The sequence below is a fragment of the Aethalodelphis obliquidens genome, unplaced genomic scaffold (assembly GCF_003676395.1).
Source record: "Aethalodelphis obliquidens isolate GAN/ISIS:26980383/991018 unplaced genomic scaffold, ASM367639v1 scaffold18, whole genome shotgun sequence".
In the NCBI taxonomy this organism is placed as follows: Eukaryota; Metazoa; Chordata; class Mammalia; order Artiodactyla; family Delphinidae; genus Aethalodelphis; species Aethalodelphis obliquidens.
Genome location: NW_020837962.1, coordinates 14,224,471 through 14,251,578, shown reverse-complemented (window position 1 = coordinate 14,251,578; position 27,108 = coordinate 14,224,471). Strand labels below are relative to the sequence as shown.

The following is a 27,108-nucleotide window of genomic DNA, read 5'->3' as shown; positions in this document are numbered from 1 at the left end:
CCACAGGGGCCCTGCCCTGATGACCTGTCATGCGAGGTGGTCTCGTGGTGACCTCAGGGCTCTGTCTCTCGTTCCAGGCCAGCCGAGAGGAGGCCAACCAGCAGCAGGCCCGGTAAGAGGAGGCAGGGGCCGTGGCCTGGGTGTGGGGGTCCCAGGGAGGAGCCCTCTGAGACGCCCTGCCTTTCCCCATCCCTCCAGTGACCTCGAGGACGAGGACAGGCTGGGCAGGGAAGAGGGCACCTTGCAGGGAGCTCCTGCTTCGAGGAGCGAGGCTGTGGGGAGAGTGGCTGTGCCTCGGCAGGGGGATGGGCCTCGCTGTCCATCCGTCCATCCATGCATCCATCCATCCTTCTCTCCCCGGGAAGGACCGGCTGGTCAGGGTGTTCTCTCCACGTCACAGGGCGAGGGAATTTAGGAGCTGAAGTTGTAACCCAAACGGGAAAGTGGTTACGTGCCCAGAGTGGAGAACCCGGGAGGATGCCCGGGCTTTTGCACAGATCTGGGATGCGGTGCGGTTCACAGCTGACCAGGTCGCAGGGTTGATGCCGGGTGACTTCAGTGGCCCAGCCCCAGGCCTGCTTGGACTGTGTGTTTGCTGTTGCTAAGATCTGGTGGGCTTCTCAGGCCAGGGGGCTGGGTATGTGTCCCTCAGCAGATGTCCATGAGCTTGGGGGGTGGCCCTGGCTGCCGTGGCTGGGGGTCCCCAGGGCAGCCACGTGGGGTTAAGCATGCAGGTGGTCGGTCATGTCCTGGGTCGTCCACTGACCAACCTCCCTTGTTCTGGCTGCTGCTGCCAGTGAGTCCCCTCCCCAGCGCCTCCCCAGGCCACGGCCCATGTTCCGTGGCCTTGGGCTCGGGTTTGGGGGCTGGGGAAGGAAGCCGGCCTCACGGCGGCCCCAAAGCATCTTGCTGGAGACTCAGAAGGAAACCCTCTCCGTGCACCTTCCCAGAAAGCTTTGCGCAAACTCTGTTTCTCACGGCACTTGCCAGGGTAGAGAGGTGTTTGTTAAGCGTTTTGCTTCTTGTATTTTACGGTCAGCTTCTTGGACTGCACAGCTAATTGCTAGTTACCTAAGTCATGCTGCAAGCAGGGTTGATTCTAGCTTTTTGCATCATGTAGATGTTTGGCAGAATTAGGGTTTTTTAAAATTTCCTTCTCAGACTGTTTATCTGGAAGTTGCGTCTAGGCCAGGCCATCGTGTTCTGGGGTGGGGATGAGTGATCCGGCCCCAGATGTTCTGGAACTCGGGCCGTAGCTACCAAGGGGGGTGACTGTCAGCGTGTCCTTGCCACCGGCCTGCTGTGCCTTCTTCCTCGGGGCCTCGTGCCTTTGGGGGTGCTCTTGCAGGGGTGTGTGCGGGGCCAGCGCTGGTGCAGAATGCCAGCGGCTTAAGGAGAAACTGCGAGGGGTCCCACTGGAGCTTTGAGGGTGGGGTCAGGTCCTGTGGCCTGAAACCAACATCCAAGAAGTCGACAGCCGTCTTCAAGGCCACATGCAAACGGTACTTAGAATGAAAATGAGACGGTGCTCGGGGGCGTCAGAGCGGGCAGCGCACACAGCCTCGCTGAGGTTATTTGGTCCTCATGCACCTCCTTAGCGTGGTGTACTGCCGGCCCCTGGTGAGAAATACGAACGTGTCCCCCCCGGGGGCATCTTCAGACGGGCTTCCTCCTGCTCCCAGAGGGGCCCTGTTGTGTTGCTTCAAGTCGGCGTTGGTGGCTTTTGGATGTCAGCTTTTGTGCGACCCCGGGGCTTCCCTGTCCTAAATCTTAACGCAGAAGGTGACGTATTAAGTGTCCATTTGAAGCGTCTTCCTCCGAGCAGCCAGAGCAGTTCTAGAGCGTCCACCCCTTGCTTTCCGGGCGATGGGGTGGACGGAGCCGCAGGGCCTCGAGTCCAGAGAGAAGTGCGAAAAGATGGCCCCCCCGGCCTGCCAGCCGCATGCATCTGGGGTCGTCTCGGGCTGATTCCCTGGAGCCCCGGCGCAGGACTGAGGGGGAGCCTTCGGGTCTCAGCAGAGTTAGGTTTTGGACACAGGATGGTCCCAGCGCCGAGAGCAGGGATGCAGTTGATGGGTGTGCCGGCCACGGTGCCACCCGAGCCTCCGGCCCCGGCGTCCTCCGAGGAGCCCCAGCCCAGTCTCGAGGGCAGCTGTGGCCGCAGGGAAGGGCCAGCCGACGCGTGCTGCGGGACAGAGTGGGACCAGGCTCAGTTTACCAGAAGAAAGAGCATCTGGAAACCTGACTGTCCGCGGCGCGTCCGCGCACTGGCCGTTGTGGCAGCTCTGACCGCTGCCGTCCCCGCAGCCAGTGCCACCAAGTGGGACAGCGCTGGCCTCTGGGCCCCCAGCCCTCAGGGGAGGGGCCACGGTGGCTGCTGGGGCTCCCCTGAAGCCTGTGCCGGCTTGGGGAGGGGACTGACCGCAGCCCCAGGCCCCACGGGTGTTCTGGGGCAGAGGAAGGGGCCCCGAGACAGGGCCTATGGCGGCCGCGGGCCCTCGGAGCCCGGCAGTGACGCCGCCATCCCCCCTCAGCCTCATGGAGTTGGAGTCGCAGGTGTGGTGTCTGGAGAAGGAGGCCACGGAGCTCAAGGAGGCAGTTGAGCAGCAAAAAGTGAAGAACAACGTGAGTGTCAAGGGGCCACCTGCCGTGTGGATGCGGAGGGGGCTCGGGGCCTCTCCTTGTCCCGTCCGGCTGCTCCCTGTGGTGGGGCTCGGGGGTCCTGACTCCCACTGGGTCGGCTTGGTCATGTGGTCACCTGGCGTGAGGAGGGGGCTGTAGGGCGCCTCCTCTGCGGTGGGCGCATGGGAGCCTCGGCTGCGTCCCTCCGACCCGGGCCGTCCCCCCGGACCCCCCCCCCCAGACACACACACACACACACACCCCCAAGACACACACACACACACACACACACACCCAAGACACACACACACACACACACACACACACACACACACACACGGCCCCATTTGGTGGCAGACCCTCTTCCCACTGAAGAGCTGGCAGATCCCCGCCGCCCGCAGACGCGTCTCCCTGAAAGGCGCCCGCAGGCCCCGGCCACCCGAGAGCAGCCTGGCGCCAGTGCTGCCCGGGGTGGCCTGTGAGGTCCAGAGACGGGTCGGAGAGGGCTTGCCCGCCCGGCGGACACCAGCCTGGCTGTTGACCGTCCCCCCTCTCCTCCCAGGACCTCCGAGAGAAGAACTGGAAGGCGATGGAGGCTCTGGCCTCGGCTGAGAGGGGCTGCGAGGAGAAGCTGCGGTCCCTGACCCAGGCCAAGGTCAGCATCGGCCTCGGGATCGCCTCCGTCTAGCAGCTCAGCAGACCACACAGACTGCGTGCAGGGCAGCCTCAGCCTCAGGGCATCTCAGAAGTCCACCCAGGGCCTGGCTGCTGCATATTCCTGCCCGCCCTCCTGCCCTCCCGCCGCGCATTTCTCCCCGACATGCGGGGAGCAGCAAGCCCTTGTCTCCTGCTTCTCAGCTGGGCCTTTTGCCCTCGGAGGCCATGGGGGCCCCGAGCTGGGTCTGTTCATGGACTTCGCTCGTGTTAATTCTTCTCGCCTGACGTTTGTTTGCTTTCTCAGGCCCCCTGCGGTCCTGGCCCAGGGGCTCCGTGATTGAGCTTTGGGGGAAGGACAGTCTTTAGTAGCAAGCACTCAGGCCCAGGTCGGGGGAGCACGGGTGGGTCAGTGTCCAGGGCCCTGGCCGGGACATGGTCTGCAGCTGCAGCATGAGCAGGCGGGGCCTCACCACTGGCTTTGGCCAGGCCTGCCCTCCCTCTCCCTTTTGCTCCCCCTGCAACGCAGAATTACTGTCCTGTTATCATGAGCTTTGCAGCAACTTTCACAAGCCTCCCAGGAAGCCTGAGGCTGTGTCAGATGAGGCCTCCGAGAGGCGGAGCTGGGGAGCTTACACTTACACTCCCCAGGAGTGACCTGGGCGCCTGTCTGGCCTTTCTGTGGCAAATGCAGAAGCTGTGACCAGAGGTGTCACCTGACTTGTTTGTGGTCACACAGCCAGATGAAGACAGGGAGCTGGCCTCTGGGTCCTCAGCCCTTGCTTGGCATCCCATGACCCGGGCACCTGAATGGTGGTCACGAGGTCGGGGGCCCATAGCAGGCCACAGATCAGCAGGTGAGCGAGAAGGGTCGGCTTCTGAGACTCAAGTCTAGGCACGTGGTGCTGTGGTCAGGCTGGGCGTCCATCTGCCGGCCATCCATCCCCCCGCCACCGGCCCCAAGTCACACACACAGCCTCACTCCCGGCTCTAGTCTGGGAGCTCCTAGTGCCGTTCCAGGCCTCGGGCCCTTAGGGGCAGGCGGCAGGCTCAGCCTGCTGGGGACGGGTGACCAGATGGGACTTTCAGCCAGAAATCTGCACCGCCCCCCTGCCCCCAGGGTGTGGGGACAGGCTATCTGTCCCCAGGGACAGTGCAGTCCTTCTCGGCTTTACTTATGGCTCCTTCCCGCTTTCTTGGGCTCCTTTTTCTTGCGTTGAGTGGGAGCATCAGGGAGGATGGAGGGGGCTCTGGCCAGCGCAGCTGCAGCAGGGGGCCCAGGAGCTGTTGGAGAGCCGAGACCCCGACCTGCCTTATCCCCTCAGCACGTGGCAGCCCTGATCCTCCCGCCCACAGGGTTGCAGGAGCTCCTGACCCTGGTGGCCACCCCTCTTCTCTGCGCTCCCTGCCCCCCATATGCACACGCTCAGAAAGAAGACCTGAGCCTGAGTGTCTGCTGGGAGGTGTCCGCGAACCTGCATGTCCCGTAGGGGGTGCTGCCATCCCCCTTCTTTAGAGCTGAGTTTGTTTAAAGTTGGCCAGGCCTGGGGTGGGGTGGCCGGAACTTGACTGCTAAGGTTAGACACACCCCCGCCCAGCCGGCCCCACGGAGCCACCATTGGTCTCCTCCGATCCTTGTCCCTACCCTGAAGGGCTGGGGACATGTTCCTGGGGTGAACCCCCGGGGCTGCCGTAAGCTCCGTGGCTGACCACCCTCCCGCCCTCCCGCCCCGCCCCCAGGAGGAGTCGGAGAAGCAGCTCAGCCTGACGGAGGCCCAGACCAGGGAGGCCCTGCTGGCCCTGCTCCCGGGCCTCTCTGCCCCCACCCACCAGGTAGGAGGGGAGGCAGCTCTCGGGGGACCCCTGTGCGGGTGGGGGCACATCCCGCCCGACCTTGAACATTTTTGTCGCAGAATTACGCCGACTGGCTGCAGGAGCTCAAAGAGAAAGGCCCAGAGCTGCTGAAGCAGCCACCAGCACACACGGAGCCCTCGGTGAGCACGGCCACTGTCACTCGCGCCCTGCCCTGTCTGCGGGATGGAGGGTGCCTGGAGCTGGCCATCGGATTTTGGCTCAGCAGGCCCCTGTCCTGCCCTCCACCCTCAGGACCTGGCTGCCAAGCTGAGGGAGGCGGAGGAGACGCAGAACAGCCTTCAGGCCGAGTGTGACCAGTACCGCAGCATCCTGGCCGAGACGGTGAGGCCTCTGTGACCTTGGGCGAGTCACTGCCCCTCTCTGGGCCCAGTTTCTTTGGCTGAATGGTGAAGGGGGTGAGCTCAGGTTGAAGGTCTGGGGCACAGTATGGGAAGGGATAGGACAGCGTTCGGCTTGAATCCGCTTTCCTGCGACTCCAGGGGCCATGCTCACTCAGCCTCCCTCTGCGATGGCCAGTCCTGGGTTCCCCGTACTGGGCCGCTGAGGCCCACCTGGTGCAAACCCACCGGAGACGAGAGACCTGACAACCTTGTTCGCACACCGGCCGGGGGCCCCCCTCTGGAACTGTACCCCCTCCTCCCGCACGCCGCCGCTCTGGGCTTTGAGCCGGGGGGTTGCGGGGAGCCACGGGGGTGTGGGGGGGCCTCTCCAGGCCCTGCTCAGTGCCGTCCCCGCAGGAGGCCATGCTCAAAGCCCTGCAGAAGAGCGTGGAGGAGGAGGAACAGGTGTGGAAGGCCCGGGTGAGCGCCACGGAGGAGGAGCTCCAGAAGGTACCGCACGGCCCCCAGTCTCCCCAGGGCCCACCTTCCCTCGGAACCCAAACTCCACTCCCTCAGAATGCCATACAATTCAGGGGGAACGCCCACGGGGTTATCTGGGTCACTTGGGAGTCACGTTTGCTGGGTTTTGGTGATGCCACAAACAGTGTCATTGTGGAATGACCGACAGCTGAGTCCCGGTCTCAAGGAGACCCCCCCCCAGCCCCACCCCCAAGGAAGAGAGTGCTGGTCATACCTGGGGGTGGGGGGGGGCGGGGGCACCACAGGGCTTCCCGGGAGGTGGGGTGCATCCCAGGATGGACCCCCGGGGCTCGTGCTTGACGGCGCTCCCCCTTCTTGCTTTGTAGTCGCGGGTCACAGTGAAGCATCTCGAAGAGACTGTCGGGAAGCTGAAAGGGGAACTTGAAAGTGCCGATCAGGTGCGTGCGTGCACCATCCGGAGGGCTGCCATCCTGCTACAGAGGCTCCTCTAGCGGCTTTCCTTCCCCGACCGCACGTCCCTGCTTGTCCTTAATGAGCCGTTACGACCTCGGGGTGGCTGGGCCCCGGTGCACCATGGCTTCTGCCGTGGCCTCATGAACCGTGGGAGGGTTGCCAGGTGGCCCTGCTGCACTCCGCACCCTCCTTGCAAGTAAACCTAAAAGCTGCTGAGGTCTGAGAACACGTGCGGCCCCAGGGTGCGTCTTCAGGAGGTGTTGGGCCTGGGGGGCACCCCCCTGCATGGCCTCAGTTGGCTCGTAGCCATCAGGCCACGGGGGCCCCTCTCAGCCCTTGTCCCAGAGCCTGGTGGCCCCAGCGCCCTGTCCCCGTGGCCCGTGCCCTCCCACTGGCTGGCTCGAGGCTCCTGATGTGTGTTGTGTCCAGGTGAGGGAGCACACGTCACATCTGGAGGCCGAGCTGGAGAAGCACATGGCGGCCGCGAGCGCCGAGTGCCAGAACTACGCCACGGAGGTGGCAGGGGTGAGTGTCCCGGCGCAGGTGGGCCTGGTGGGGGCCCTGCGGCCAGGGCAGGGGGCAGCCAGGTCAGCCTGGCAGCGAGAGGATCTCTCTACCCGGTGTGGAGACACCATCTCTGCGGGGAAGGCATTTAAATCTGAGTGTTTTCTGATTCGGGGAGCAGAGAACACAAGCCTGGCACCCCCAATCCTGGTTCGATCTCCGACTTCTGGCCTCGCTTTGCAAAAGACAATCCACAAACATTTGTGCAGGCCTGAGACTAGCGTGTACTGAAGGCGATCCTTCCTTCGTCTTCAAAAAAGAGCAGAAGCTCCTGGGGGCCTGCGCCCACCCCTCCCCCACGCCCCACAGGCTCTCCGGGTGGCGTATGTGGATGTGCTTGGTTGGGTGTGAGGTGCTGACTCACTGGAACTGGCTCTCTCTCCTTTTCTCCCACCACCCGGGTCTGTTTTCTGTCCAAGTTGAGGCAGCTTTTATTAGAATCTCAGTCTCAGCTGGATGCAGCCAAGAGTGAAGCCCAGAAACAAAGCGACGAGCTTGCCCTGGTGAGTGAACTGGTGTGGCCGGCATGTGCCCTGGGGTTGGGTGTGTGTGTTTCTGCGTCCCGTCAAAGGGGACGTGCGCCGGTCTGTGCTGGGCCCAGTGTGGACGGCCCCTCACACGTTTGCTCCACGCTGCACACTGGGCCTGTGGCTGCCGGGACCACGGGGCTCCAGGTCTGCGCTGGGAGCTCTGGGGGGGTCCTTCTGCCCCGTGGCCTTCTGTGGGACTAGGGTCCTTCTTGTGGGACTAGGGTCCTTCCTCACCCAGCAGTGGCTCAGGTCAGGTCAGTCAGATCTGCAGTGTGCAGGGCAGCCTGCTCCACGCTGGGCGGTACCAGGTGACCTGTCTGCAGCTGCGCAGGGCTCCCGGCCACGCGGGGGCCTCTGGTTCTTCCGGTTTTCAGCCTTGATGTGTGACTCTGGTCCGCGCTCCTTGGCCAGGTCAGCCTGGCCTTGTAGCGGCGGGGGGGCGGCCCACTGGTTCCAGTACCAGCCCGTGAGGCCAGACACAGTCCGTGTGATCTGCACGGTCTTTCATTAAATCATGAGTTGGCTGTTAACACTGAGCCACCGGCGGGGGGGGGGGGTGGGGGGAGCGGGCACGGGGCGCTGTGTGTGTGTGTGAAAAACGTACGTGTCTGGCTTTCTGCAAGGAGACCCCAGGTCTGGTCCGGGGGGCTGGCGTTCCCAAAGCAGCACCCACTGAGCAGCTCCGTCGCTGGGTGCACGCTCTGGCTCCCCGGGTGCCCCCTCTGGTCGTTCGGGCCTGACCGGGGACCATCGCCCCCGAGGGCAGGTGCCGAGTCTGAGGGCCATTCTCCAAAGCCACGTCCAAGCCAGGCCTGGGCCACATGCAGAGGACACGCCCCGAGTTTCTCCTCGTCACTGGCCTCTGCGGTCTGGTGTTGACTTTTGGGGCTGTTGGCAGGAGGAAAGGACCTGGAGGGTGAAGCCCCACACACTTGGGGCGCCCCTCATGGGGCAGCTCTGTCAGGGCCCCCCCCAGATCCCCGCTGGGAACCTTCACCCAAGCTTTGTGGGTGACACTGCTGCCCCTTCAGACTTGAGGTTCAGAGGTCTGGGGCTTAGGCCCCCCAGCAGTGGAGCTCAGGGGTGAGGGGACCTTATGAGGTAAGAGTGTCAGCTTGTCGGGGACCCCACAAAAGGCCCTGACGGGGGACCGCACCCAGGAGGGTAGCGGGAGGCAGGCGGCAGTGTCTGCGCCGAGCCCACCGGCCGCCTGCCGTTCTTCAGATTCCATAGCCCCGCGCATACCACATCCTTCGGGGGTCACCTGGCTCCCGGCGTGGGGGTCTCTGCGCCGCTGGCCTTGCCACAGAGTGCATGTGGGGTCAGCCCGGGCCCCTTGCGGGCCCCTCAGCCACAGTTTGGCTCGGGTGAGGGCTCGTGGCGCTGGCTCTCCTGCCCCAGGGAACCTGCACGGGAGCCAACACAGGCCACAGTTGTCAGAGCAGGTCCCCCGTGGGCTTTGGCTGCTGAGAGCATCTGCCGTCCTCCTGCGGGGTGCATCCAGCTATGTCAGGCACAAACCCACCCTCCCTGTTCCAGGTCAGGCAGCAGTTGAGTGAGATGAAGAGCCACGTAGAGGATGGTGACGTAGCCGGGTCCCCGGCTGCCCCCCCAGAGGCCCCCTCAGCAGAGCAGGACCCCATCGAGGTTAGGGTGGTGAGCCCGTCCCCAGGTGTCCATCACTGACCGCCGTGTGGGCCCTTCCACCCAGCTGGAGGGCAGGGACGGCAGCCTCTGCTCTGGCTAAACTCCGGCCACTCGCAGCTCCCGGCCCCACTGCCCAGATGCCCGACTCCTCAGGACGCCAGAGTGGGAGGGGGGCGGGGGGCTGGGGCATCACTGGTGGGGCCCTTGCCATCCAGACCCCTGATCTGGGCGGCAGCCGCCCAGAGCCTCGCCAGGGTGGGAAGGCCGCCAGGGCTCATGCGGTGCCTAGGCTCCTCTGTCCTGGGGTCTCAGCAGAGGGGCTGCGTCTGCGTCTCTTCTCAGCCATACCAGCTTCCGTTCCCAGGGGTCGGGGCCCTGCCTCCCCCAGGAGGGCTTCAGGCACACAGGCCTCCCCGCTTGCTTGTCCCAGGCAGGGCAGGGTCGAGGGGGCCCTGGGCACAGCCAGAAGATGTGGCCGCAGGTGTCAGGCTGCCCAGAGCCCTGGGTACCCAGGAGGGTCTGCCCCAGGTTCCGAGCATGTTTGCGGTGTTTGCATGCAGCTGAAGATGCAGCTGGAGCGGACGGAAGCCATCCTGGAGGACGAGCAGACGCAGCGGCAGAAGCTCACAGCTGAGTTCGAGGAGGTCAGGCTGCCCCGTGCCGTCGGGGCTTCTCTGGGTCAGGGCAGCGGGTCTAGGGGGTTGAGCTGCGTCCCACCCCAGGGGGTGTCGCTGCGCCATTGTCACCCGCCTCCTGTCCACATGGGGCCTGACCCGCTGCCCCGCTCTGTCCAGGCTCAGCTCGTGTCGAGTCGTCTGCAGGGGGAGTTGGAGAAGCTCCGCTGCAGCAGCGCCCTCGGGTCCTCAGAGGCGGAGGAGGCCACGCGGCTCAAGGTACAAGGTTCCCCGTTGTCACCCCCGGAGGCCCCTCGGGCAGCGTCCAGCCTAATTTGGAGGTTGGCGAGGTCGGGGGGGATCCCTAAGTGTCCAGTGTCACAGCTGGACGTCACCAGTGTGACGATTTAAATCGAGTAGAACTGAAGCTGAGCTCCTCCGTCACCCTGGCCACAGGGCAGGTGCTCAGCAACCAGTGCCCGACCCTGAAGCACAGCCCTGTGACCCGCAGGCCGCGTCCTCACACCCTCGGCCCCACGTGCGCAGCCAGGTGGCCTTCCTGCTGTGCGTCACGTGAAGGCTGATCCCCTTCAACCCTCTGACCCACAGGAGAGACTAGAAAAGGAGAAGAAATTAACCAGTGACCTGGGACGCGCTGCCACCAAACTACAGGAGCTTTTGAAGACGACCCAGGAGCAGCTGGCAAAGGAGAAAGACACGGTGAAGAAGCTGCAGGAGCAGCTGGACAGACCAGTGAGTGCTGCCGGCCATCCCCTCGGGGGTTGGGCAGGGCTGGGCGCCCCGGGATGCCTGAAAGCTGTCCTCTGCCCCGCCAAGCCCTCGGGTGCCTCCTCCAGCCCCAGGGGCCTCTCAAGGTGGAAGGTGGTAGGTAGGGTGGTGTAGGGACGAGGCCCCTAGGCCCAGCCTGCCCCTCCCCCGCCCTCTGTTCACAGGAGGCCGGCAGCAGCAGCTCGAAGGAGGGAACATCTGTCTGAGCTTCCTGCGGAAAAAGAAGTCACTGTTCAACTTACCAAAATGCCTTACACATTCCTGACCAATAAACAAACCAACACAGCGTTATCTGGGCCCAACTTGGGTAGCTCTGAGAAGCCATAGAGACGAGAGTCTCTTAGCACCAGAAGTAGCTCTTCCAGACCCCAGTTTGTAAAAGAATCTTTGTCACATTCGATAAACACTATTCCCTAGGACCGGCCCTGGACCACCGGCCAGCAGACGCCAAAGCCCTCAGCAGCTGTGTGACAGACCTGGGTGTGTGCTAGGGGGCCGGGACCTTGGGGTGTGTATGTCAATCAGTCAGTGCAATTGTTGTGTCTTTTGTGGGGTTGGCGGTCGGGCGATGGGCGGTCCAGGTGGTGAGTCCTGAAGGCTGCAGCGCAGACTGTAGGGTCACAGCCAGCGAGGCAGCAGTTCTCACCCCTGGAAGAAGTTGCCACCACAACTGACGTGTGACCTCCTGGGTGTTGATGCCATTAAAACCCGCGTGTCGCCCGGCACTTTGGGAGAGAATGAGTGTGGTTTCTGGTCCCCCCCGCGCTTTCCCCACCCGGGCCCTAGCACCCACCGGGCAGGATGAGGGAGCAGGGCCCGTGACACCTGGTGGCCAGATGCCCTGTGGGCTCCACCCTGAGGAACTGAGGCGGTTCCCTAGCAGGGCTGTGGGCAGCCTAGGCTGTCATGTGAAGTGAGTTCCAGGAATGAACACGGACCTGGGCAAACATCCACGCCGCAGGAGGGCTGGCCCAAGGCGGGGGGGCAGGCAGCTGAACTTGGGGTGATCTTTGGACCCACTGTGTTCTGAGGGGCCCACAGAATCTGTGGTCAGGAGGTGTGTCAGGGGCTTTGTAAGGAACCTGGAGCTCAAGCAAAAAAAAAAGGATTTAGAGGCAGGGTGACAGGAGCAGTTGCACCAACCTAGGAACAGAAGGTGAATCAGAGCAACCCTGGCGGGGCGGGGGCGGGGGTCTCGCTGGTACTTTCAGCTCAATTCCAGGACCCATAATCCTGGGAGAGGGGTCTGATAGGCTGAACTTAGACTACAGGTACAGCCAGATGGAAGGGAGGGTGGTGCTCCCAGGGAAAGCAGCTGCGTACTGGGGTCTCACCACCTGCTTGAGACGCTCCGCATCCCATTCATCGCAGTGGGGGGGGGGGGGGTTGACTCCTCTCTGGGGTGGTTGTCACAGCAGCCTCGGGACCTTGGGGAGGGAAAGATCAGGGTGCTGCCCAAGGCCCCATGCGAGCCACTGCCAGAGGCCGGGCAGTGCTTTCAGTCTGCACAGCCAAGACCTGGGCCTGGCTTTCAGGGGCACTTGGTACGTGGGCCACCTGGCCCTGCTGTGTGGCACTTGTATGTTGCAACTCTGTTGGGATCAGGGTGCTGGAAATTCTGGGATAGTTCCCCAGAGATGTGAGCAGAAGCTGGAGTTCAGCACAGAGGCACTGTCAGAGGAGGAGGGGTCAAGGCCAAGGGGACAGTGGGAGGGCCCTGTGTAGCCAGGTCATGAAGTCAAGTGGTCTAGACAGGAGGGCACTGGGAGGCACTGAGGGGGACAGTCATACCCGCCTGGAACTCTGCAGGGGGCTAAAGTGGAGAGGGAGCCTGCGGGCCGCAGGACACAGGTTCTGGCCAGGAGCCCGAGCAGAAGTGACTGATGACACCTGAGCTGGCCACGGGCCTGCCCGTAGGCTCAGTTCTCACGTGACATCTTTCAGTGCCTGTGGGAGAGGAACCTCCCCCACCCTGCAAAGAACCCTGCAGAAGTGAGAGTGGCTCACCTGGTGAAAGGCTGGGCAGGCTTCAGGCCCGCCTCTAACACCAGCCAAGGTCAGGAGACCTGGGGAGGTTTGTGAGCCTGGAGCCCACGCCCGGCTCACGACTCACCCTCTGGCACACAGGGCCCTTCACGCAAGGGTAGGGGTTTGGGGCCATTTTCTGGTGGGAAACAGGACGGCCTCGTGCCCCAAACCAGGTCTCTGGCATCCGAGTGGCCACCGTGGGCCCAGGAGCCTGCGTTTCCAATAAGCTCCCCTCCCTCACCACACCAGCTTCAGAACTGAGGACCCTGACGCTAGGCAGATGCCCCCTGAAGGCACAGGAATGGGTCACTTCCAGGAAAGAAGGCACAGGAGACCCTGGGGGTGCCGAGCTGCTGCCTTTGGGCTCCGTCCTCAGACCGCCTGGTGGGGCCCAGCGTCCACCTGTGGGGACCAGGCGGCCCAGGGCAGGGTGAGCCCCTCTCTCCCCAACCCCCCACCCTGAGGCCCAGCAGCAGCAGCAGCTCCCGGCTGGCCGGCAGGGGGAGCCCACGGGCCTCGCTGTCCCTGGGCCAGGTCCCACCCTCGGGCTGGGGAGGGGGGCGGGCAGCTGCCCTCACAGACCCAGCCCATGTCTCAGGAGAGCTGGGGGCTCTGACAGCATCTGGTCCAAAGTCCCCCTGCAGAGGCTCCCGGGTTGACCTGAAGCTCAGAGTCACGAGGCCCATCAACATCCCCTCCAGACCCGGAAGCTCCGTCACGCTGGTGGCGGCTTTCTGGACTAGCTTCCTCCAGTCACCTCCGCGTGACGGTCAATAAAATGCACAAACACCGGGATGCCTGACCTGCAGGCAGCAAAGACACAAGATCCTAGAAGCCACCAGACACTCCACAAACGCCTTCTCTTTGAGCTTCCTGCAGGTTTGGGGCCAACAGGACTCAAAACGCAAAAGAAGAGTGTTGTTTTCCTTCCCGCCCCAAATAGAACAAAATCTCAGAACTCCAGATGCGTGATGGGAATAGCTTAGGACCGGAAAACGATACCTGAGCTGTCCAGCTGTGCCGCCCATGAGCTGTGTGACCTTAGACAAGTTACTTTACCTCTCTGGACTGGCTACTGAGGCACTGGCTGCAGGCTCAGTAAGTCCCCTCCTGCTGCCCCTCCAGCCAACCATGCAGTGACCCTTCTTCCAGCTGCAGCCCGGCTGGAACTTGGTCTAAAGACTGACTGCACGTTTCAGAAGTGCCCCAGGTCATGACAAAGTGATGAGTCTGCCCTTGGGCATATCCAGGCTCTGATAGTCCAAAGGGCACGAACTGGTGAAGAAACAGAAGCTGCACTTCTGTGTGTGGACCAGCCAGCACTCTGAGGAGTTCTAAAAAAAGGAAACCACTCGACTAAGCCTAATGTTATTGAGTCACTGTGCTCACTGCTTTCTTAGAGATTAATATTGTCTGAGTAACAAACTTCACAGTCAAGCTCTGAACTTCCGTTAGCAGTGGCTTTATCTGCTTCTTCCTCGGGACAAAAGAGTAATGATTAAATGAACCCTAAGTCAGCTTTCCACACACACTTCTGCAATGTGTTAACACTTATAAAAGTGTAAATGTGTTGAAAGCAGAGAATACCTGTGGTTTTATTCCTCACCAATGTCAGCTGAGGTCTCAAAACTCTAATTTTGCAGCAGAATTACCCGGAGTGCTGGTTAGCAGGATTCTTGGGCCCCAACCTCAGGAATCCAAAAGCTCCCCTAGGCAGAGATATAAGTGACTGTTAGCATTTCCCAATTTCTGGAGTCAAGTGGACCGCTGGGAGCTGTTTACATCACATCACATCCCTGTGCTCGAAACCCTCCCCACGGCAGCAGCCCCACCCCGACATACCTGCACGGAGGAGTGGTGGTACTCATACAGGTGGGGCCACACGTCACAAGGTGAAGCCACAGAAAAGACCTTCTCCTTCTAGACTCCTGGCTCTACCTACAAAGCTGATTCTTGAAAAGGGCAGCCTTGGGCCTGCAGCGCTTCTCGGAGGCCTGTTAACGTACACTCACTAAAAGCACTGCTTTCCAGAAGAGAAAACAAATTCAGGATGAAAGAACGACAAGCAGCTTATCAGTAAACCACTTTTATCTAGAAAACCACTATTATCTAGAAAATAGTGCTGGTAAAGCCAGTGCTGGTAAAGCCAGCACTATTTTCTAGATAATTTTGAAAGAAGTACTTTGATCAAAGCGTATCCTTTTTTGGCTCCCAGATGAATCAGAGAGGAGACAAAATCCTGGCATTTGGATAAACATTTGGAATAAGAGAAAGACTCCCAACTTTTATACCAACTTTTTCATTCAATCAGAGGAGGAGGGGGCTGTGGCCTTAACGCTAATTGTCCGAAATACCCAAACCTCCACACCTAACCCCACACATGGAAGGCAAAATCCTTTATCCCCAATTCAGCCATGAATAATTACACGAGAGAGAAATTAAAAATGCTTCCTTTATTACATAAAGCCAGTACTGCTACTTCTAAATTCCACTGTTTATGCATCTCTGTGTTTTTCAGTGTTACGCCTGTGATGTGAAAGGCAGTCACTTCCAGGTGTCCTCAGCGTGGCTTCCCGTGGCTGTCGGCCGTCACACCCGCTCCCTGCTTCAGACAGTCGGCAAACTACTCTAGGAAATTAAGAAGCTTGCCCAGGCCCCAGAGTAAACATAATGTTCTTCCAAACCTTATTGTACCAGAAGCAACACAGTTCTGAAGGAGACACAATTAAAGACATCCCGGTATCCCAGTCTGTCAATACACCACCTCACCATTTTCATCAACAAAGTGGATTACACTGGAGCCCAAATTTGCATTATAATTCGCTGTTACAAGACAGTGCACATTCTCCAGATTTCCAAGATGCAAAGTCATTCTCAGAACAGCCTCCCAACTAGACCAGCGAGCAGCTGCAGGTGCAGGAGCTGCTTCCTGTGTGCCAGCTACGTGCATGAAGTAGTGCTGTGCAAGATCGGTGCTGGTTCTAAGCAGTCTCCACCACACGTCTGGTAGAATCTTACGTAGTTAGTAAGTACATTAGTGCTGTTACATGTTGTGAGAATTATTTTCCATTACTCAGTTTAGCTCAACAGAGAAAAAAGAATTTGGGCCAAAATTATAACCAGATTATGACCAATTCTCTAAGCAAAAGAAACAAAGTAACTACTGAGGTTAATGAAGATGCAGTAGTTCTCTTCATGTGGCCTTGGACTGTTGTGTGAACTGCACTATTAAAAATCATGAGCTTAACAAAAATCTTTACAAGTCAACTAATCAAAACAGGCATTTGGCCAGTAAGAATTTAATTTCACACCAATACAACTTTAGAGTTTAGATTTATTTAGGGCCATTTGCACATGTGCATGGAATAGTTTACCCTAGCAAATGACAAGACAGCTCCCCTCAGCGAGTCCCTGGCCTAAACGCATCAGCTTTACTTACATAGCGAAAGGATAACATTAAACACGGAAGCTTTCAGTTTGTGGCACCGAGTGATGGTCTACACAGGGCATCCTTCAAAAGCTACAATTAAGGATCCACCTAGCTTTTCAGCAATACAAGCCCGATTGAGGTCTTCTGGCCCATTTGCTTGACATTCATGTTTTATGCCTAGGGAGGAAAAACAACAATTCTATTTAGAATTATGGCAGTAGCTTACGTATTTCTCTAAGATATCCAACTGTTTTAAAAGACCAGTTCAAACGTGGGTGGGAAAGCCGTGGCATATACAAACCACGGAATAGCACACAGTGACGAGCAATCTGTAACCACATGCATCATCACGAATGACTCTCACAGACTAATGCTGACAAAAAGAAGCCAGACTTAATAGCGTATGTTCTAGACGGTTCCACTCGTATAACACAAAATCAGCCAGAGCTACCTTATGCTGTTAGGAGCCAGGGGACTGGTGTCCCTGGGGGGAAGAAGTAGGGGCAGTGGTGTGAGGAGGGGCACCGGGAAGGCTTTGGGGCGCTGGTCATTAAACCAGGAAACAACCGTAATTCACGTACGCTTTTCTACAGATGCGCTGTATTTCAACAAGTTAAAAAGCAGGTCTAGGAAGTTTTTCTTGGTTTTTGAAATATACATAAACATATGAATTTGATGTTTTGATCGTACAGTTGATTTAGTCAACTGAACTGAGGAATAAGAGCACTTACAAATGGGATCACTTCTGCTCCAGAAAACAGGTCTCCAGTGGCACCGCACAATACATCAAGAAATCTGTCACAATTAAGACTATGTAAAATGTTTTACTGATCGCCTTCTCATCAAAATTACAACACCACACTGCACAAAAGGAGCTCAATTATGGAATCATATACAGTAGCTTCTCTGTAAACAGCTGCTCTCTTTTAAACAGCTGCATTTTCTGATTTTCCATAATTTTAAGACCATTTCTTAAGCTGCTGAAAGCACAGCAGGTCAGCTTTTGGACCACTCAGGATTGACTGGAGAAAGCCAGCGAAGGTTTCACCAGGAAAAAAGGCACCAGGGAGATGGTCTTTCACGTCAGCAGATCAAGTCCACGGAGCAGCTCCTTTACTGGAACGCACCGCAGAGCGAGGAGGAATCCACTCCGACGCCCTCTGGGGTGCCCTGTGCCAGTGCTGAAGCTAAGGGGTCACGTCAAAACACCAGTTCCCCGGCCAGTGCACACACTTCTAGGGGCAGCCCGACACCAAACCAAGCACATGAGGAGCCTGACAAGGACTGCACGATGCAGGAAAGGAAGCGAGAACTTTGTTTTCCCAAGTAAAACACGCTAGGGCAAACCCGATCTACTACAAGAATATAAAAATCAGTCACAGTAAAACAAGCAAAATGAAAATGACCCTAGGCCAAGCCCTTGTGACCGCGGCTCTCCCAGCTGTCTGGAGCGGCCACAGCAGGAAGGTAGGGGGCCACCTCTTCTACTGCGCACCTCCCGTTCCCAGCTGGGAGAACCCGGCCCGTGGAGGTCACACAGCACTCAGACAACAAGCTTAGCCCTCAGCGGGCTAAGGGCATGTGCCCCATGCTCTGTCCATCATACCAACATCTCCTCCTGGCTGGAGACAGTAAGTGCGTCCAGGCCATCTCATCAGGGTCCCAATCACCCAGCGGCAAGTCAAATAAAACTGGCCAGCCCAAGGACTGAGGCCACTCTCCTCTGGACACAGATGCGTCTATAACGTAAAATCATACCATTCCAAAGAAGAGCCAGCGACAAGAGCAGCCCTTCCCATTTATGAACATTTCCTTTGTGCAACTGTGTTCTGTCAACTACATTCAGAGGTAACAGCAAATTTATTACTTAGTATGACCAGTTAGTCCCCACCTGCTACGTGAGAAACTTGACAGCATCTCAAACTAGTTTCACACCAGACTGAACAGGAAGTACACACACAGTGTCGAGGGAACAGAATATCGAACACAGGCCTTTCGGCCCAGGGTGGCCTGCACAAGGCAGAGACGCGCAGAAAGCTGGGTCAGCCTCCAGGGTTTTCCTCTAAACAAGCAGTGATGCCCTCCTCTGTGGCCAGGGCCCTCCAAAGAGAGTAAGGTGCTTCTTAGAACAGGCGGTCCCCGTGCCAGGGCTCACGACACCGCCGAGTACCGGAAGTCAGCTAGGCCTTACCTTGAAATTTCTTTTTGATTGCATCCTTGGAGCTTGCGTAGATCATTTTACTTTTCAGAGGTGCTAGTTCTGGAGCCCTGGATACAGAAGCGCCAAAGAAGAAAAACAGTGGTTTAGAGAAAGTTCAATTTACATCTTGTTAAACATCTGCAGCAGTGGGCAGGGAGGGTCCTCAGAATCTTCTGGGAGAGCTTCTCTAACTACACAATTTTTCCAATTCCGCTCCTTGGACCGTGGTGGCTGAGCGTATACAGAATAACTCAGGTTGACGAAGGTGGGAAAAAAGTTGAGGACCAATGATTAGAAATCAGTTAATGGCGCTAGAATAAAAGAAACAACGTTGGATAATTCACTGTATGACCCAACTGTTTTCTTGCAAATAATTGTTTTTCACTCGTATCAATAAAGGCTTGAGTTCAGGCTAATAACCACCATCTTTGTATGAGGTTTTTAATACTTTCTGGTGGAAAAGTTTCAAAATACAGAAAAGTACAGAGAATAATCTGTAAGTCAAGTATCTGCCACCCAGAATTGAGAGATGCTAGCAATTTTTGCTTCAGGTTGTTTTCTGGAAAAGAATGTATATAAAGTCCAAGTCCCCTTACTACCCCTGCCCACCCGGTCCCCTCATCACATCTGTTCCAGCAGCAAGTTCTGACCTCAGGCACTCGTCCATCTCAGTCTAACATAGTAAAACACGTCACAAGGATTTCTTTTTCTAAGCTTAATGGTAATTCAGCAATCATTATGTCTTAATTGTTAATATAACTATTATCTCATATTTACAAAATGTTTAGTGCCTCCCCCTCTTGAACGAATACTGGAAGCACAGCATACGCTTTACCACGTTCTTTACCTGCAACGTTGAAAGTAAGAGAAATACTAACAATGCACAGAAACATCTCATCTACTCAAACTGCACATCTATGAATGCATCATCTCTCACTATACACCAAACCTCAGGCCTGCCTGCACTCCACACCACCACGATTCCATTTAGCTGCCATATTTCCAGGACATTCCACAGTCATGAACACCGTGGCCCGGTGGGGCCCTCAGCTAGTCTGCCGCCCACACAGCGGGCTGAGTCTATTCCTGGGAACAAGGCGAAGGGCAGTTTCTCGGTCTCTCAGCGCATATTCCTCACAACTCTGAGGTCCAAGGAGGGAGGCAAAGCCACAACAAGGACCTCAGATGCACCAGCTACAAAAGTAAGTGGGTGCTTTTCTTATGCAAAATACGTCAGGGACAAAAAAAGCTTTAGCTGTTCTGATTTTACTCTAAACAGATCTTCAAAATACTTGAAGCAAGAGCCGTTCCCTGGGCCCTAAACAGAGCTTGTGATGGAAAACTCCTATAAGGTTTTATCTTTCTTTTAAAAAGTAATAAAGCAAAAATAAAACACTGCACTAACACTGAATCTTCTCTTCTTCATTCTACTTTTATTTTCCAAATGTTCTTTAATAAGGATGTATCATTTTCATAGTGGAAAAAAAAAAGGATAAAAATCCAGGATAAAAAATAGTGCAAATGAAGGAAATATTAACCAGTTTAAAAGCTTAAACCTTTACCTGCCATACCTGCCACTCAAGAGTAAAGCCCGGAAGAGCCAGGGCTTTAGCTGGTTTCTTCACAGCTATTTTCCCAGCCCTAACACAATGCCTGGCATGTAGCAGAAATAAAAGTTTAAGGGACGCACCTTCATTCAACAGGCTCGGTTTTAAGTCTCACTACTATCTTTATGCACTTGTGTCTGAGGCTGCCAGGCTCCTTCCACAGCGGGCGCCCAATACGCGCATCTGACCTCACCAGGTGCAGCCAGGGCTGCAAGGGACTGAGCCGTGGCCTAGGGTTACATTCCCTGAGACCTGAACTCTTTTGACTTCCCAGCCCCATGGTCCCACGTTGTTGGTGGCACACAGCTGAGAGTTAAGCCCCTCCTTGCCTTGCTGGGCTCAGGCCAGAGTCCAGAGGACACTCACGCCCCCCAAATCAGAGGCCGTTACCACTTCCCCCTTCCCCTTGGAAGCCAGAGAAGATTCTCGCTGTGTAAGAATTCCATACCAAGGAATGTACTACATGCAATACAATTAAATGAGGAATATAGGGCGACTTTTAAATCAAGCTTAATCTCAAATATGAACTTACTTGAAAAGACCAGAATAACTAATTTAAACAGCCTTTTAAGGCCATGTAAATCACTTTATAGCACAGTTTCACTATTTACAACAACGCTGTCCAATAAATAGAGCTTTCTGCAGCAAAGGAAATGTTCTGTATCGGTGCTGTGCTACCTAAAAAGGTGGCCACTAGTCACATGTGGCTACTGAGCATTTGAAATGTGGTGATTCAACTGAGAAACTGAACTTCAGACTTTAATTTCAACAGCCCCAAGAGGCTAGTAGCTACCCTACTGGACAATGTGAATGCAGAGCAAATCCCAGCTGGAGGCCACGCCAGCACCAGCTTCAAAGGCCACAGAGGCACAAGTGAAGCGGGAGGCTGGTTCCTGGCAGGGCGTGCTGGAGAAGAATCTGGTGAGGTGCTAAGCTGACAATAAGAGATTAACTCTGAGATTTACAAAGGTTCAATATTTCTAACAATGCTTACCACAAAAAAAACATCAACTCCTCTTTTCTGGATTCCTTTGTTTCGAAGCTTGCATCATACAAAGCATAGCGACAATCTTTTTCAGGAAGCATTCCCACAAAATGCTTGAAAGGATCCGTTATGGTTACACCGATATCTCCAACCAAGATCTCTTTGCCTTCTTCTACAATGATGCACTTTTTGTCTGCGCTGAGACAAAAAATGACAGCTTTCTTTCTTTTCTTGATTTCTTCTGGTGTGGAGCACTTCCGAACTTTCATGTCATAAAAAATGCGACATACTTCATCAGCAACTTGCACTCCTGAGGCCTAGAATGAGAGGGGAAAAAATCATAAGGAGGCTTACAGTTTTTATCATGCCAAATACAAAACACTACGTAACTTTTGGTTCATAGACTGGCATACACTTAAATTTTTTTAGGTATATTTACCATCTAATAGGAAGACTAGAAAATTTGAGCTGCAAACACTAATTTCAGTCATTAAACTTTTAAAAAAGATTACATATCTAAGCCATTCATCACTATTATGTGGGAGTAAGGGAAGATTCAGCTACAGCAGCTCCTCCAACCCTGAAACCTAGCAAACAGTGCTTCCTGGGGTGCTGAATTAGTTTCTTCTTATACAGGTTGCTCAGAGCCCTGACTGGGGCAGTCATCTCCCCAGTTTGGGTGTTAATAATACCCGAAATTCTTTTCATAACGAATAATAGATGGTCAGAGTGGCTGGGTTGAGAAAATTCCACTACTACAGCACATACTTCACTAATAAAAGAATTGAAAGATCTTTGTTCTACTAACATGTCAAAATTATATGATTAATCCAGTAACATATCAGTCACATACCTGTAAAATTTCATTTATAAAATCTCCAAGTTTTAAATTAAAATTAGAATAAATGAGACTGCTAGGAGACTAGATCTTAATCGTTCCCACCACAAGAAAAGAAATGATAATTATGTGATGTGATAGAAGTGTTAGCTAACCTACGGTGGTAATCATATTGCAATATATAAATGAATCAAAAATCAACACCTTGTAAACCCTAAGCTTACATAATGTTATATGTCGATTATATCTTGATTAAAAATAAATATTTACTGCTATAACAAAGAGGATAGCTTAATTTAGGATTATACTGACTACAGAAAATAACCTTTTACCATGTTATACTTGCTATTCCAAAATGAAGAAGTGGTTACATAAGATCTTGATAACCAAAGATCTAAAATCACTTTTTGATCTTTTCAACTTCTTTAAGGAATGTGCCATTTCCATTAACTTTATAATTTTTTATGCTTCATTAACTACTTTGGTTTGCATGTTAGCTTTTCTAAAGCAAGAATTATAAACTTATAATTACTATAAATATAATTATATATATATAATTAATTATATATAATATATATTATACTATAAATATAAATATAAATATAACTTATAAATACTAAACAATGCCAAAATGTTAATGATACCCAAAATTAACATCACACCATTTGATTAAATATAAATGCGTGTGAGATGAAAAAATAACCTGCACACTAGAAAAAAATATTTGCAAATCGTATATCCAATAAGAAACTTGCATCCAAAATATATAAAGAAACCTTATAACAACAATAAAAAAGACAACCCAATTTAAAAATGGGCAAGCAATTTGAATAGACATTTATCCAAAGAAGATTTTTAAAAAACGGTCAAGAAGCACTTGGAAAAAAACGCTCAGCACCATTAGTCATTAGGTAAGTGCACATCAACACCACAATGAAAAACTACTTCACACCCACCGGGATGGCTGTGGACAGAAACTAATGTTGGTGAGGCTGTTGAGAAACTAGGGCCCTTAAATGTTGCTGAAAGAACTACAACAATGGTGCAGCCGCTTCAGGAAACCATCTTGCAGCTCCTCAAAACATTAAACATGGAGTTAACACACAGCAACACCACTCCTCAGCGTAGACACAGGAGAAATGAAAACATATGTCCATACAAAAACCTGTGCGTGAAAGTTCATAGCAGCATTATTTCTAACCGCCAAAAAGTAGAAAGAATCCAATGTTTATCAGCTGATGAATAAACAAAATGTGGCATATCCATACAATGGAATATTATTCATCCATAACAGAATGAGGTGCTGATACCCGCTACACGACACATGAACCTTGAAAAGCACCATGCTAAGTAAAGGCCCAGACATACGAGGCCACATTGCTCACAAGTCTATTCCCTGAAATGTTGAAAACAGTCAAATCCATGGACAGGAAGCAGATTAGTGGTTTCCAGTGGCAAAGGGGAGAGGGAATGCAGAGTGACTACTAGTAGGACGGGCATCTTTTTGGAGTGATGGAATGTTCTGGAATTTGACAGTGGTGATGGATGCTCAACTCTGGAAACATACTGAAAATCAGCGAACTGTACTTTATGATATGTGAATTATATCTCAATAAAGTTGTTACTTAAAAAGGCATGTAAGGGGCTTCCCTTGTGGCGCAGTGGTTGGGAGTCCGCCTGCCGATGCAGGGGATACGGGTTCGTGCCCCGGTCCGGGAAGATCCCACATGCCGCAGAGCGGCTAGGCCCGTGAGCCATGGCCGCTGAGCCTGCACGTCCAGAGCCTGTGCTCCGCAACGGGAGAGGCCGCAACAGTGTAAGAATTCTGGGGGTTAAAATACACAAAGATCCTAGCAGTTACTTAGTATTAAGGTAACTGGGCCACTTAATCATCTCATTGATTAAAAGAGCTCACCTCAATCCCATCTAATCTAATCTACATCTAATCATAATCCACTTCAATCCTACCTAATCTAATCCTAAATGAACATTTTACTCTAACAAAGAGGAATATATAGAAAATTAAGGCTAGAAAACTACCTCCAAAGTTACACAATCTTACCACTTTCCCATTTTTAAAAAATACTACCTTAAACCTTCTTTTACTGCTTTAGGAGTAGTATTGTTCTGATCTTCACAGTTCATCTATGGAAAGCAAGTTAAGAATCTTTATTTTGATTTTTTGAATAGAGATGAATAAAATGTTCAAAGCGACAAAAATTAACAAGGAATTAGAAACAGACCCTAATTCCTCTAACTCCCTAGTCCATAACTGGTGATTTGTAAATCACATTTGACTAATCCATCTTTAAAAGCATGAAGGAAACATGTGAAGCCTTGAATCCAACCAATTAATATTTGAATGTATCTGTCAATATCTAAGTGAAGTATTTCAAACAACACTCAATTCCGACTTGGAAATTAAATTATGTATCAGTAATTGAAAACAGAAAGTAAATGTGTATCCTGCAATCATGATGCAACTAACCTCCGTCAAATCTGGCTGTAACTTACAGGCACCTTAAAAGCCTCAGTAAGGAAGAATTTTGGCTTTTTTCTATCTGAAATGAGGAATATGGAGGTTTCTGATGAGGGGAATACTAGAGACATTTATGCTTGAGGAAACTAACACCAAAGACTGTGAAGGAGAAACTGGCAAAGACACTGGAAGCAGGAAGACTACTTCTGAGGCAACTGCCAATATCCAGAGAAAGCTCTGAACTACAGCAGTGCTGCTGAAAACAAAAACAAATCCAAGGACATTTCAAAGCAGAGCCAATACAGCTGAGAGAAACAGTACAGAAGAGCATCAAAGACGACCCTGGATGGATTCTCCAGACTGGTGACTAGAAAGACTGATGGATAAACAGAAGGGGGAGGATGGGCACAGTTTAACACGTTAATCTTGAAGAATGTGCGAGACATCTAGGTGGAGATGACCAGTTAGTAACTGGAAACAGCACAAATCTAATAGGAAGGCTCCACTTAATCGGTATTTTGGACCAAAGTCAATACCACGGAGGTATATCAACATTAAGTAGCAAAAGAGAAACAAGTCAATGGAATTAAGAAGAAATTATCAGAAGGCTAAGAAGAAAAAGTAAGAAGGGGGAAAAGACCATCCTGGAAGCCAAGAGAAAATATTTCCAGAAGGGAGGTCAGCAATACCAGAAACTGTAAAGTTCGAGAATGACTGGAAACGGACCACTGGGCTTGACGACTGGGCCTCTGAGCATTTCAGGAGACAGAGGGATGGGCAGGAATCCAGGGCAGTGGGCTGGGGATGCACAGGGAACTGAGGTACAGCAGACAGGATGGCTGATGGCGAAGGGAAGGGGAGGACTGAACGCTGACTTCCAATGCATGTAAGTTGTCTTCCACTGGGGAGATGCGGCCACACTAACAGTTTAAGAGCTTGAAGGAACAAGAGAAAGAAAGCCAAACCCTAAAGAAAAAGAAAAAAATACTAATATTGAGTACTTCTATTGTCACACACTTCTAAATCACCATTCTATGAGCTAGCTACCATTACTGCTTGCATCCTACAGATGGGGAAATTGAGGCATAGAAAGATTAAGTAACTTGGCCAGGGTCACACAGAAACTGACAGAAGAACTGAGGTTTGAACTCAGGCGATTTGGCTCCAGAGGATACTTAACCACTCAAACAACAGTCAGAATCCTAATGAGACTGACGAGATGCAGGGCACAGATGCACGAGTCAGTCTTAGGAAAGACTATGCCTTTATTCCTCTAAAATAGGAAGAGGGAGGGTAAAGGTTTAGAATAGCTATGATGGGTAGTTCCAAAGGGAATCCCCTAAGGACCAGCAAAGGGATCCGAGGACCCCACAGGTTCAGTGAGGTCAGAGAGGCAATGGTTGAGCAATCTGGCAGAAAGCAGATGCTGATGGCGGTGTTGGTGGAAAGGAAGGACTCTGCATTCTCCTGAGGTATCCACGCTCGAGGTTTCCATCACCTAATCCAAAGGACTCGCACGGTGTTCAGATTTCTGCCTTTCTGAACTCACAGTCTTTACACCCAATTGCCTATCTAACATCTGCAGCTGGATGTTTCAAAGGGATCTGATGCTCAGCATGTCCAAAATCTGATACAGGTTGGTCTCCTTCTCATCAGTCTTCCTTTCCCAGTACACACCACCATCCCAGTTTCATATAAGCGCCAAACCTAAGAGACATCCTCAACAATCCTCTACCCTCACCTCACTTAGCCCTTTGAATTTCCAAGTTTTTCTCCAAGATATTCATTTCTCCCCATTTCTGTTGCCATTCTCCCAGCCCAAGCTACCACTGCCTATTACCGTAACTGTGCCAGTAACCTCTCAAGTCACTGCAGGGGAGGGAGACGAGGACATGCATGGACCCAGGAAGACCACGTTCTCCAGCCTTCCTCGCAAGCTCAGCTGGGGCCACAAGACTGAGCCCTGCTCGCTGAGAGGTGGTCACCGTGACAGGAAGCACCGCCAGGCCTGGCCCTTTAAAGCTGATCTTCAAGCTCTGCCTTCCCCTGCAAAGATGACCCTGGCAGACACACCTCAAGACAGAAGAGGGCTGCCCAACCCCACTGCACTGCACGACAGAGATAAACCTTTACTCTATTATTAGGCCACTGATATTTGGCGTTTAATTTGTCATCCCAAACACAACAGACTGCTCACGCACCCTGTGATCACCTCCACTCCCCCTAATTCATCCAGTGCACTGCAGCCACAGATCTGGAACAGGAATACCATCACCGTGCGTAAAACACTTCAGTGGCGGCTTTCCACTGCTCTGCGCAGGCGTGATCCGCCCACCTCTGCAGCCCTACCTTACAGCACCCGTGCTCGGAAGTTCAGGAAGCTCACTACCGGCCTTCTGTCAGTTGTCTGCATTCAGGCTCCCTCCCGGCTCGGGGCCTCTGCTCACTGTGCCTCATTCACTCTTTACACCTCAGATCAATTTTCACTTGGAAAACAAGTTGTTTGGGCCAAAACCACTATCACGCGCTTCCATGAGATCATATGCCTCTAGCCCATAGCACTTACTACAGCCTCAATGTCCTACCTTCAAGATTACTTGACTGTCCCCCCAAAGGGGCAGTAAGCTCCTTAAGACTATATGTCTGTCTTGTTCACTTTTGTGTTCCCTTGAGGAAATCAAGAATAAATCAGACCCTCAAGGGAGTGTACTGATTAGTGGAGAAGATAAAGAGCACATATAGTGCTTCAATACTTGGTAAAACATTCACTATTCCTTGATAAACTCCAACAGAAGGGCGTTTAAAGAAGGTAGAGATCAAACTGGGGGCAGGGAGGGGATGCGGGTAAATCAAGGAGAGCTTCGTCTGGACGGTGACTTAAAGCACTCCAGAATACGGGGCTGAAAGGACGAAAAGACAGTTCCTGACAAACAGAACGCGGTTCGTCCAGTATGAGAGGAGGAAACCAGGAT

The 27,108-nt window shown here is 53.5% G+C and overlaps 2 protein-coding genes across 2 annotated transcripts in view; one reads left to right on the top strand and one right to left on the bottom strand.

Annotated features, from left to right (window-relative positions):
• The window catches only part of RRBP1 (ribosome binding protein 1), a 32,043-nt gene extending 20,739 nt beyond the window's left edge, over positions 1-11,304 (top strand). Inside the window, exons 9-23 of the mRNA XM_027118260.1 lie at positions 78-112; positions 2,535-2,625; positions 3,185-3,277; positions 5,017-5,109; positions 5,190-5,270; positions 5,383-5,472; positions 5,889-5,981; positions 6,338-6,409; positions 6,855-6,950; positions 7,409-7,492; positions 9,059-9,166; positions 9,727-9,810; positions 9,961-10,059; positions 10,390-10,533; positions 10,734-11,304. Coding sequence (XP_026974061.1) covers positions 78-112; positions 2,535-2,625; positions 3,185-3,277; positions 5,017-5,109; positions 5,190-5,270; positions 5,383-5,472; positions 5,889-5,981; positions 6,338-6,409; positions 6,855-6,950; positions 7,409-7,492; positions 9,059-9,166; positions 9,727-9,810; positions 9,961-10,059; positions 10,390-10,533; positions 10,734-10,775 — 1,305 coding nt within the window. The 3' untranslated portion in view covers positions 10,776-11,304. The remainder of the gene's footprint in view (positions 1-77; positions 113-2,534; positions 2,626-3,184; positions 3,278-5,016; positions 5,110-5,189; positions 5,271-5,382; positions 5,473-5,888; positions 5,982-6,337; positions 6,410-6,854; positions 6,951-7,408; positions 7,493-9,058; positions 9,167-9,726; positions 9,811-9,960; positions 10,060-10,389; positions 10,534-10,733) is intronic.
• A 3,727-nt stretch (positions 11,305-15,031) lies between these two features.
• DSTN (destrin, actin depolymerizing factor) overlaps positions 15,032-27,108 on the bottom strand; it is a 37,336-nt gene continuing 25,259 nt past the window's right edge. Inside the window, exons 2-4 of the mRNA XM_027118294.1 lie at positions 20,829-21,136; positions 18,219-18,295; positions 15,032-16,204 (exon numbers count right to left, since the gene is read on the bottom strand). Coding sequence (XP_026974095.1) covers positions 16,095-16,204; positions 18,219-18,295; positions 20,829-21,136 — 495 coding nt within the window. The 3' untranslated portion in view covers positions 15,032-16,094. The remainder of the gene's footprint in view (positions 16,205-18,218; positions 18,296-20,828; positions 21,137-27,108) is intronic.